We start from the raw sequence: 13008 nt of genomic DNA on the forward strand, positions 1-13008 counted from the left end.
TGGCTTCTTAGCTTGTTTAAAACACTCTTCCCCACCCTATAATCTTATAAATGTTTATCTACATGTTCTGTTTTATTATGATTTAATTTATTTTTATCTCTTAAACTCATCAGAAATTTAATCTATTTCTAATGCATCTCAAAGAGAAACAGATTGAAAAGGGGAATAAAAAGATTGAGTAAAACAATATCAAGCACATTGAAAAATAGTGATATTAATGGTGATGCTTAAATATTAATAATAATTGTTATAATAAAGTTCAAGTGCCATCCAGACATAGTAAAATTTAAGATGACTATATTAAATAAAGGCTAATATTATGTTGTTGAAGTGAAGTTACTTTGTTAATAATTAGATCTTTATTCACAGAATATATATATAACTATTATGAATATTTATGCATAAAATTTAGTATATCACAAAAATTTTAAGTGAACCCTAAAATGAAAAATATAAATTGTCAAAGAATGACTTTACCAGAATTAAACATACTTTCAGTCTTGAACAGATGGAAAAAATTAAACATGGAATAGAGTACTTGGCTAATGTACACAATAAAGTTGATTTATAGGATAGAAGAATTCATATCTTACAACTGAAAATGCTTACTTTTCTCAAAATCTGATGGTATGTTTCACTGTATTAATATATTAGATCATAAGACATTTCAGTAAGAACAGAAGATGTACAGTCCTGTTCTTTGACCTCCCTGAAATAAACTTGGGAATTAATTTTAAATTAGGTTAACAAAACATACATACACTGAAGTTAAAATAATAACATAAAAATAAAATAAAATAAATCACTCCTTCAACAATTTCTGGGCAAAGAGGAAATAAAAGTCCAGTTATAGGTAGCTTAGAAAACAATAATGACAATATACATGAGTATTAGCTAAAGCTAATTTTTTCTCAGTGGGAAAAATTATATATATAAGAACTCTATTTTAAAATAATAAATAAACAAATATACAAAGTTAGAAGCACAAAATAAATTGTTCAGCATAAAAGCATAAATTAATGTATCAGAAAACAGAGTCCATGAGTTGGTTCTCTAAAAAACATACCAAAATAGATCAAAGGCCCATGAGAGTAATCAAGAGATGAAAAGTGAAACTATCAATATATAACATTAGAAATTAAATAATACCATACATGTGGAGATAGCATACAATGATTGAAAATGTATGCTACAGTAAATCTTTATGTTAATATATCTTAAAATCTACATTTAAATTAAAAAGTTTCCCAAGAAAATGTAAATTACTATGACTTTCTTAAGAAGTATAAAACTTTAGGTGAGCCAATTACTTTGAAGAGTAATGAAGGAAAATAAAATCACTTAAAATAAAAGTAATGATTCTAATTTTGAGTAAGATGGAATAAGTATACTTTACCCTTTCTCTTCTATTGAATACAACTATGAAATCTGTACAAGATGCACACAGCCACTATTGGAGAACTCAAGAAAATTAATAGGAGCAGGTAGCATGGGGAAGAAAACCAGAATTTGAAATACCACTGAACCAGCAGTGATTTTACCATTTTCTTCCAAGATCACCTCAGTTTAATGCAACAGTCTGAAACCCAAAGTATACTTTATGCTTCGCAAATGTCAGGCGATGTCTTGAAGGCAGTCAGGCAATCTCTTGGCAGCAACAATAATGGCAGAGGCTGCAAAGTGACAGGATTTGTCAGGAGGCAATACCTGGAGGAAGAACCCTTCATATCTGTGGAGTTGCAAACCCAGGAAGATGGGGGAAATCCTCTGTGTCCTGCCGTTTGGCCCAAATGTGAACATAGTTGCAAACGTGTGCAACATAGTGAGGTAACAAAAGTCTCAGCTTTTGGGGCAGAGGAATGAAAAAGAAAACTCTGGAAAACTGAAATGTAATAGGGTGATCCTGGGGAGCAAAGCGTCTAGGAACTTCTGAGCAGCTCCTGCATGCATCTGATGTTATTTAGTAAATGAACTGTAAGAGAGAATAGTACCCAAATTGACCACTTGGGGGCTCACACACAGGAAAAATCCTAATAGCATTACAAGCTCTTTGAGATCTGAAGGAACATTGGAACCGATGTCCACAGAAGCCTGGTTGAATCTTGTGACCCAAACCTCCCTAGGTTAACTGCCAGCTAAAATTAAAATATCAACACTTTCTATAGGATTTAAACAAGACCCAGAATGCCATAACATAATACTCAAAATACTCAGGATACAATTCAATATTTCTTGCCATACCAAATAAAAAAAAATTACAACTTGCATGAGAAAAGATGATGCCAGATGACTGAAACAGGAATTATATCACAAAGACTATTTTAACACAGCTATCATACAAATATTTCAACAAGTAGCTATAAAACATCCTTGAAACAAATGGAAAAATAGATTCTTCCTTACAAAGATATAAAGAAGAACCAAATGAAAATTTCAGAACTGAAAAATATAATAACTTAAAAATTTGCTGAGTAGACTCAATAGTAGACTGGAGATGATAAAGGAGGAGTACTATCAATCTAGAATTACATATAACATAACTGTATACAGTACTATGTACACAGATACATATGTGTGTATACACACATACACACACAATACCAACTGCTAAATGAATGCAGAGCCTCTAGAGCTTTCATACTTTTCTATTCTGAATGAACAATGGTCCATGCACTGCTCTGGAAAACATGTTGGCAGTTTCTTATAGCATTAAACATACTTTGCCATATGATCTGGTAATCCCACCCATGGGTATTTATCTCAAGTAAATAAAAACTTAAGTTCACACAAAAACCTGTACACAAGCTTACATGAACTTTGAAGTTATTATGCTGAGTAAAAAACAAAAGCCAGTCTTTAAAAATTAATATACTGTAGTATTCCATTTACATGACATTCTCAAAAGGACAAAACTGTAGTAATGAAGAACAGATCGGTGGATTGCCAGGTGTTAGGGGTGGTGGGAGAATGCAACTATAAAGGGAATTTTTTTAGAATGATAGTATTGTTCTGTATCTTGATGGTGGTTGTAGCTTCATGAGTCTGTGTGTTTGAATTCAGGTACCTGTACACACATACAAAAAATGGCAAAAAGTCATTTTTTACTGTATGACAATTTTAAAAATATAATTTGTAAAGTTATGATAGCTCTAAAGCTGTCTTCAAATAGAAGTGGCAGTTGTATAGTTTGTCAATACCTATACCCCAATAATTCAATGAAAAATTCAATTAAAAATAAAAAATGGAAAAAAATGAAAAGGATATACCTTTTAAAATTATTATTATTAATATTATTTGTCTTTAGAATTACAACGGAGTTGCGTTCAAGCCTTGGCCTTGAATAAAATGTCTAGAAATATAGGTAATCCTATTATATTTCTTACAGGTGGATGATGATGGAAGATGAACACATTGAGCTCCAGCTTCTAAGCAGACAAAAAGGCTGGTGCTGTCGGTGAATCTAAAGAGCCCTTCAATGAATGCCCTTCTGGAAGAGATACCATCTTCCATAGCACCTTTGGAAAGCTGGTTCACAAATTCAAGGATACAGGCAGTGTCTGGGGCACACATCTTTGTGGATGACTGCTTCTGAAGAGGTAAAGGAAATGGTCACTGTGACCGTAACAGCCCACAGAAGTCGGATGACCAAGCATCCTAGAACCTGAGGATGCTTTTCAGTGCCCCATGGAAGATTCTCAATCCACGTGCCTTTCACCAGTTCTAGACAAGCCCTGCCAAGTTTAGCCAAGGATAACCCCAGATGTTATTTGGAAGTGTGCTCCTGGTGCTTGGATCTCCTGACTAAGAACACCTGCTGTCTTGGAGACAGTGTCCTTTTATGTGACAAGGGAGGCAAACCAACAGCAAGCAGATGCGATATTGGATCAGGAGAGGACTGACTGGATGTCGGCCACCCCAGTGCAACGTGAGGTGGTGGTGTGGTGCGACCTGTAGGAAGCACATACTTGGGGCCATTTTTCTTTGATGTCACATGTCTGAAGAGGTGCAATTCACCCTGAAAAATGACCAGTGAGTGCCTGCATATGACAGCCTAGAGGAGGGTACCAGGAATGGTCCTAGCAGGCCGGCACACCCTCTCATTAAGCCAGAAAGGTCAGGCACTGGGTGGATGATCATTTCCAAAACTGGACCCACTGACATGGTTGTGTGGATTAGACTGCAGATATGAATGCCCTTGATTACTTCCTCAGGCTTTATTCAGTGGAAATCAGAGGCCAAATTAGCTGAGGCAGTGAGGGCATCATAGCTACAAAAGCAGGGCTTGACACAAATGATGTGTGAATGCACACCTTCACTGGGAGGTTGCATTGGTAGCAAGAGACAGCACATTGCTCCTGCATTTAAATGTAATAGAGAAACATATTTGTAGACTTTATGACTATCTCATATAGCCCTATCTTCACCTGTAAAAATGCAGTAACCATTCTGTTTACTTTAGGATTTATAGCAAGACTAAATGAGATGAGCCACATAAAATGATGTGTATCTTTTTTTTTTTTTTTGTATTTTTCTGAAGCTGGAAACGGGGAGAGACAGTCAGACAGACTCCCGCATGCGCCCGACTGGGATCCACCCGGCACGCCCACCAGGGGCGAAGCTCTGCCCACCAGGGGGCGATGCTCTGCCCCTCCGGGGGGTCGCTCTGCCGGGACCAGAGCCACTCTAGCGCCTGGGGCAGAGGCCAAGGAGCCATCCCCAGCGCCTGGGCCATCTTTGCTCCAATGGAGCCTTGGCTGCGGGAGGGGAAGGGAGAGACAGAGAGGAAGGAGGCAGGTGGGGGTGGAGAAGCAAATGGGCGCTTCTCCTATGTGCCCTGGCCGGGAATCGAACCCGGGTCCCCCGCACGCCAGGCCGACGCTCTACCGCTGAGCCAACCGGCCAGGGCTTGATGTGTATTTTAAATTTTATCTGTATCTAGTGTTATGACCAGATTTACATTTGTTTATATTAATTGATTTTTAATCATGTTCAATCACCATGAACTCCATGTTCTGGTGATTCTACTTGAAGAATCATACAGGGTAGCATATTTTCCCAACCTCTGTACATGGGAGACAATGTCTTTCTTATGTCAGGACAGAAAGATATTATTATAAAATATAGTCACAAAGCAGTACCTTACTCCTGCTAGTACTGCCTGTCGCTGTGATTCACTAACATAGTGTTATAGTTTTTTTTAAAACAAGGACTCTTTTTTTTTTAAAAGATTTTATTTATTTATTATAGAGAAAGGAGGGAGGAGCAGGAAGCATCAACTCCCATATGTGCCTTGACCAGGCAAGCCCAGGGTTTTGAACCGACAACCTCAGCGTTTCCAGGTTGATGCTTTATCCACTGCGCCACCACAGGTCAGGCGTGTTATAGATTTAAAAACAAAATAAGACACTATTTCCAGCACACATGGAAACTGACAACTTTCCTGCTTCTGCTCCTATTTCATGGACTCCATTCTTGATAGCTCAGACGCAATCTTTGCCAGCACCATTCCCGGCTTTATTCTCTTCTTCAGTGCCTCCATCTGTCCCCAAACACAAACCCAGCCTATCTTTCTACAGAATCTGCTTTCATGTGGAAGGTGGTTGCAGTAAAGGGTGGGGTGAATGTGGGTGTCCTCCAGCACAGGTCCCAATGGGTCCATAGGAATGAAAGTTCACTTTCTGATTGATGGACTCTGACTGAGACTTTGAACCAAGATGTCGGTGATGAGAATAAGGTAGTGCATCTCCCTTCCCCTGCCCAACCAATATAGTAGTCCCCCTTATCTGCAAGACATACAGCCCAAGACCTCCAGTGGATGTTTGAAACCAAAGACAGTACTGAACCCTAGATAGACTATGTTTATTTTCAATACGTATATACCTTTTTTACTAAAAAGAAGCACTTTATGATTTCTCTTCGGCATGTTGGAATTGCCATTAACATCACTCTTGTGCTTTGGGTTACTTGAATGCAGCACTACCACACTGAGACAGTCAAACAACCAAAAGGCTACTATGTGACTAATATATGCTGGACAAAGGGAAGAGTCGTGTCCTGGGCAGGACGGAGCAGGATGAGATAAGCGTTCATCACGTTCCTCAGAATGGCGTGCAATTTAAACCTTATGAATTGGTTATTCCTGGAATTTTCCATTTAATTATTTTGGACCACAGGTGAGTTTGTGTAGCCGAACCAATAAAGAGTGAAACCGCAGATAGGGGGGAATACTGTACACATTTTTTTTCTGCAGAAGTCTTTATTACATGTACGCAGTGAAGCCAGGGTAGTTTTCTTCAATGCAGCTTCATGTTGTTGTTCCAATACCTCTAGGTTGCGTTTTCAATTTTAGTTTTTGGTATGGAGAAAGTTTGTCATTTTCTGTGTCTGTTATTTATTGAGGTATAGGCCAGGGTTGTTGAGCCTCTGCACTACCGACATGTTGGGCTGGATGACATTTTTGTTGTGGGGGCTGTCTAGTACATTGTAGGATGTGTATTGCATTTCTGCCTCTACATTACATGCCAGTATCACCTTACTCCCACCGGTGTCTCCCATCGTTGGCCAGTGTTGCATGGGTGGGGGTAGGGTACAAAAGCACCCTCTGTTAAGAATCAGTTCTTTAGGCTAGAGAGTATAATAGACTAGAGAGTGCTGGGAGCAGTGTTATGGGGCGGTAGGCTTCGTACCATGCAGGCAAGACTTCTCTGTGTCCTCAGTCTCTCACCACACAAACAATGCACATAGCCCTGTTTGTTCAGCCCGCTGGAAGTGTGTAATGCTAGTTATATTGACCTCATGCTGTAACCCGTAGAGATGTTTCAGAATTATCTAGGAAGCTTTCAAGGCAAGACCCATGGCAGATCTCAAACATATTGTTACTTTCATCACTACTATAAAAATAAGCCATTTACTAAACAGTTGATAAATGATGTTATGTAATGTGATCATGAAGAAGTATATATATATTGCCACATGACAATTGAATTTTTAAAAATATTTTGATAACTATATTTTAATATAATGATTGTTTTTGTGCCAGAAAAGACAAAGATTCCAGAAGGGCTGGAATGAAAAATGAAGAAAAGATGAATTTAACTTCTACAGATGCTCAAATTCTTGCTAGAACCAAGCACTATAATTCACCCTGGTTATATATGTATATAGCATGGTTAGATAGTAAATATAAAATTACTGTCCTAAGCTAAAGATCAGAAAGTCCTTATAGAAACTGATGTAAATCTCTCTATAGGAGCCTTATATAGAGAAGCCTTTATGGAAGACTTACCTTCCCAGGGTTTTGTCTCTACTGTGCTTTATAGACTCAACTGTCTTCCCATTGTCATGTGACTCAATATGGTAATAATTGGTGTTGTTCACCAAATATTTCTGGCTTTTTGCTTTCTAGGAATAAGGCAGGATTTAACTTTCCTACATCCTTTGGAGTTAGACATGCAACTTTCTTTGGCCAATGAAGTGGAGCAGAAGTGATCTGTGTCACCTTTGGGGGTAACTTCAGAAGCAATTCACTATGTCCTCTGTCATAGTATCTATGCAAGCATATATTGAGAGCATAGCCTCCATGGCTACTGGGATGGGTTTATTACCTAAGGATCAAGTTCAGCTGAGTGTGACAGAAAAACTCAATATAAAAGGGGTAGATTGGCAACCAGAGATGAGTCTAGTAGTTCTTCTCTCTGAAGTCTGTAGGAACTCAGGTTCTTTCCAGTTTATTACTCACTCATCCCTAGAATGTGACCTTTATTCTCATGGTCCAAAATGGCTATTAGAGTTTTTCCACCTTGTTCATGTTCCAGGCTGAAAGACAGAGTAAGAGATAAAAGGGAGAGACAACAGATAAAAGATAGCAGGTGTCTTTTAAAGAGATTTCTGGGCCCTGGCCGGTTGGCTCAGTGGTAGAGCATCGGCCTGGCATGCAGGAGTCCCAGGTTCGATTCCCGGCCGGGGCACACAGGAGAAGCGCCCAGAAGCGCCCATCTGCTTCTCTACCCCTCCCCCTCTTCTTCCTCTCTGTCTCTCTTTTCTCCTCCCGCAGCCAAGGCTCCACTGGAGCAAAGTTTGCCCAGGCACTGAGGATGGCTCCATGGCCTCTGCCTCAGGTGCTAGAATGGCTCTGATTGCGGCAGAGCGACGCCCCAAGATGGGCAGAGCATTGCCCCCTGGTGGGCATGCCGAGTGGATCCCGGTTGGGCGCATGCAGGAGTCTGTCTGACTGCCTCCCTGTTTCCAGCTTCGAAAAAATACAAAAAAAAGAGGTTTCTGGAAGCTGCCACACAAAACCAGCACTTAAATATTATTGCCCGGAACCTAACTCCATGATAGCATCCACCTGCAAGGGTGGCTGAGGTATGTAGTCTTTATTTCAGGCACCTTGTACCCAGCTGATAACTCAGGAGTTCTACTGCTGTTCAAGAAGGGGAAATCAGGCCCTGGCCGGTTGGCTCAGCGGTAGAGCGTCAGCCTGGCGTGCAGGGGACCCGGGTTTGATTCCCGGCCAGGGCACATAGGAGAAGCGCCCATTTGCTTCTCCACCCCCCCTCCTTCCTCTCTGTCTCTCTCTTCCCCTCCCGCAGCCGAGGCTCCATTGGAGCAAAGATGGCCCGGGCGCTGGGGATGGCTCCTTGGCCTCTGCCCCAGGCGCTAGAGTGGCTCTGGTCTCGGCAGAGCGATGCCCGGGAGGGGCAGAGCATTGCCCCCTGGTGGGCAGAGCTTCGCCCCTGGTGGGCGTGCCGGGTGGATCCCGGTCGGGCGCATGCGGGAGTCTGTTTGACTATCTCTCCCCATTTCCAGCTTCAGAAAAATACAAAAAAAAAAAAAAAAATTAAAAAAAACAAAAAAAGAAGGGGAAATCAGATGTGTTGAGTAGGTCACTAGGTTTCTCTGCTACAGTGAGCATGTGACCTAAGGTAAGACAATTATAATGGCCCATCCCCTCAACCACAGACTGTGTTAAGGAACAGACATATAATCCACACCTGTTCTAGGAACAGACATATAATCCACACCTGTTCTAGTGGAGTTCTTTAAGGTGCTGCTGGTGGTTTTTGTGAATTATCTTTTAACTTGATGTCGTGAGAGTCTCTCTCCTCAGATCATAAGTCTGAGGACAGAGACTAAATCTAACATGCAAAGAAAAGCAGAAGAGGAAAAATAGAGGCCCTGAGCAGTGCTGATTTCCTTTTCCAAGCCTTTTTGAGATCAATCCACCCCTGCCCTTTCTCCAGTTTAGTTACATGAGCCAAGAAATCCCTTTTTGTTTACACGAGAAGTTGGGTGTCTATTTCTTGCAACCAAAAGTCCTAAAGCAATTGTCTGCCTCCCTGGGTTTCTGTGGGGAACACATGAGCTAGTACACACAGTAGTTGCCATGGTGCCTGGCACACGAAGGTCCTGAAACATTTGCTCTTAATGATGTGTTTGAAATAACACAGAGTAGATGAAATTTGGACAAACTTTCTAGTTTTTTTATTTTAAGCCTCAGCTCAAATGAAGTCTTGCTCATTCCCCAGGAAGATTTAGACTTTGCTTTCCTTTCTCCATTCTTGTTTGCAAATCTATGTTCTCTTCTGATTTCCCTTGAACTTCTGGAGGACTGGAACCGAGTCTTATTCATCTTTAAATGATCAGTATCTCACATTCTGGCACAGTAGACAGTCTAAAAATATTGGTAGAAAAATAAGGATTTGAAGAGTATTCATGATTAAAGGTGGCAAAATAGCAACGAGCATTGATGGAGAACATGCTTTATTCTAAGCACAGTCCCAAGAACATTATCTTTTTTATATTCAATCCTCACAGTGACCCTTAATATACTACTACTATTACTCCCTTTTATAGATGAGCAAAGTGATGTCAAGTTCATACACCGGTGAATGACAGAGCCAAGATTTCATCCCAGGCAAACTTGACTCTAGAGCCCTGACATTTCAACCAACATACTGTGCTCTCTCTCATTGAAGGTATTTCATTTTTAAAAAATTGAATTATATCATCTGATATTAGAAACAGGAAACTGAGATAATTTAATTCCATCGTGTAATAGATGCAAAACTGAAGCCACGAACTGGAAGTGACTTAGTTCAGATGGTGTACTGCAGAGGCGTATCTACGCAGGACTCCTCGCTGGGATCTTTTAACCAAGGACTCCACCCCTTATGCAAAGTGTGCTCCTTCTTTGCACTTGCCCCACCCCCTTCAGGATCTTGCTTTGGAAAAACCACTCCCAGGTGCAACTTTTCTTTCAGAGTAGCTATGTGACAAGTATCATTCAAAGTCTAGGAAATAGACCTCTACAGGTCTTACCTGTTGACACAGAACACAAGCACACGAGTGGGCTGGAGTAAAGGGACCCCAACCCATTCTTCAGATTTCCGTACAAGTTTCATGTCTCAGAGAAGGCTTCCCGGCTTTTGCAAGGTCAAGTCCATCTACCTAAGGTCTCTTTCATAGCACTTAGCATGGTCAGCTGTGATTATATATATTATTTGTGTAATATCTGGCTAACTATTCATTACCCTGTAAATTTCCTGGGGACAAGATCCACGTCAATTCTTATTCCCAGTGTTCTGGCGCATAATAGGCACTCAAAAGTATTTGTTAAATAAAAAACGGATCAATAAATAAACGCAGGACTGGAGCACCACCACAAATTATCCCTATGGGGCAGATACACTCCATATATGGTGTGATCTGAGGGCGCCCTCAAGAGTCTATGCACTCACACACACCACAGGGCCCAGAAATCCCCACCAGGAAAGCGAAATAAATACGTATTTGGTGAAGGCTTTGGAGCATCGAAGAGAGGGAAAGAGACGCAAAAGGTGAGCAAGTAGTTTTCAAAGGATGCTTTCAATTCCCCGGGCAGTCCGTGTGTGTTTTCCTCTACACAGTGTTTTCAATTACTGTGGCACTCTCGGTATCTGGATTCATCTCCAGTGAATTCCTCTGCAGCTCCGGCCAGACATATGGGATCAATCAGGACTTGGGCGCTGGTGCGCTTGCTGCGGGAATGTTGACAGCCTGACAGACGCGGGGTTCTGGTGTCATGGAATCTCCGAGTCTTTGGCTGGATCCCGGGAGAAGAACGAGAGGGGGAGGAGAGAGATAGAGGCAGAGATAGAGACAGAGAGAGAGGCAGGAGAGAGCCGCGGGAGCGGGAGAGACAGCGAGTGGGGAGAGGAGGAAGCGCGAGGTTTTTCTTCACTGCCCCCTTTCCTTCAAACATTTTATAGGCTTCGGGGAGAGAAAGGAGGAGGAGAGAGGGAAGAAAAAGGCGAGGGAGGGGGGCGCAGAGAGCGCGCGCCGGTCCCTCCCGAGTCCCCGCGCTGCCGAGGAGTCTGGACTGTGTCCCCAGTGTCAGATGAAAGGGCGCTGAGGCTCCCGGCCGCCGCCCCGCACACGCGCCCCGCGCCGCGCACGCCCCTCCACCAGCCCCGCTGCCGCCTGCGCTCCAGGCCGGCCGCTCCGTCTCCAGCGCAATGTGGCCGCGTCTGGCCTTTTGTTGCTGGGGTCTGGCGCTCGTTTCGGGCTGGGCGACCTTTCAGCAGATGTCCCCGTCGCGTAATTTCAGCTTCCGCCTCTTCCCCGAGGCCGGCCCGGGGGCCCCGGGGAGGTTGCCCGCGCCGCCCGCGCCGCCCGCGCCCAGCGAGGAAGCGCCGGAAAGCAGAGTGGAGCGGCTGGGCCAGGCGTTCCGGCGGCGCGTGCGGCGGCTGCGGGAGCTCAGCGAGCGCCTGGAGCTCGTCTTTCTGGTGGACGAGTCGTCCAGCGTGGGCCAAGCCAACTTCCTCAGCGAGCTCAAGTTCGTCCGCAAGCTGCTGTCCGACTTCCCCGTGGTGCCCACAGCCACACGCGTGGCCATCGTGACCTTCTCGTCCAAGAACAACGTGGTGCCGCGCGTCGACTATATCTCCTCCCGCCGCGCGCACCAGCACAAGTGCGCGCTGCTCAGCCAGGAGATCCCGGCCATCACCTACCGCGGCGGCGGCACCTACACCAAGGGCGCCTTCCAGCAAGCCGCGGTAAGGCACCCGCCCTCAGGCCCCCGGCCCTCGCTCCCTCGCTCCCCATCTCCCGGGTCCTTCCCACCCTCCAGCGCCTGCCCAGCTCTAGCCCGGCGTTTCACCTTGGTCAAACCACAACCTCCGCAAGTCTAGTGTTCCCATGCACAAAATCATGCATACATATCACCTTCCTATTGTTGTGGGGGGCCCAATGGGATAGTGGATTTTAAACGTTTATCTAGATGTTAGGCTCCTTAAGTGGTCTCTTTGAGGACCCTCTTAGCAAGTCTTTAAGATACTATCCACATTCACACTTGTAAAAAACAGCGACTGGAACAGGTGAGTGTGTTTTACGAAGCCTCTCTAAAGATAAGACCTGGAGTGACCTGAACATTTCCCCGATTCTCTTGTTAGGTACTTTGTGCTTTCAGTACGCATTTCATTGCATGCCATCTGAGTCCTTGACAAGATTTTCAGTATCTGGTAGAGAAAGTCAGTTTTAGATGATGGACTTTTACAAAATTTAATTTTTTCTGATTACAAAGTAATACATATTCAGTTGAAGAATATTTGGAACATGTAGAAATGTCTATAGCAAGCCAGTGTTTGTGGAAATAATGAAAAAGAAAGCAGGAAAAGAAAAACTATAATTCCATTACCCTTAAAAAGCCACTGTTTACATAGTGTTGAACATTTGCCCAGTGTGCACATCTGTGCATTCTTTGAACCAAATTGGTGTCTTGCTGTGCGGTAGCCTACATTTTTCATGTGTTACATCATGAAATGATCTACATTATACTATACATCTAATATAGATATTGTACATCTATATTAGTTCTGTACTATTCCATTGGATACCTGTGTCATTTATTTTACCTGTCACCTATTGCTGGTCACAGTTGGGGTTTTTTTTTTATAAACTAAGTTATAATAAATACATATTTTTGGATCTCTTTGGTTACTGCTTTGAGAAGACATTCTCTAAAGTTTC

General features: G+C 42.8%; 1 protein-coding gene across 1 annotated transcript in view; it reads left to right on the forward strand.

Annotated features, from left to right (window-relative positions):
* The first annotated feature begins 10738 nt into the window (after nt 1-10738).
* The window catches only part of SVEP1 (sushi, von Willebrand factor type A, EGF and pentraxin domain containing 1), a 181410-nt gene continuing 179140 nt past the window's right edge, over nt 10739-13008 (forward strand). Inside the window, exon 1 of the mRNA XM_066256551.1 lies at nt 10739-12035. Within this exon, the coding sequence (XP_066112648.1) occupies nt 11496-12035 (540 nt within the window). The 5' untranslated portion in view covers nt 10739-11495. The remainder of the gene's footprint in view (nt 12036-13008) is intronic.

Source organism: Saccopteryx bilineata, chromosome 2 (genome assembly GCF_036850765.1).
Source record: "Saccopteryx bilineata isolate mSacBil1 chromosome 2, mSacBil1_pri_phased_curated, whole genome shotgun sequence".
Lineage (NCBI taxonomy): Eukaryota > Metazoa > Chordata > Mammalia > Chiroptera > Emballonuridae > Saccopteryx > Saccopteryx bilineata.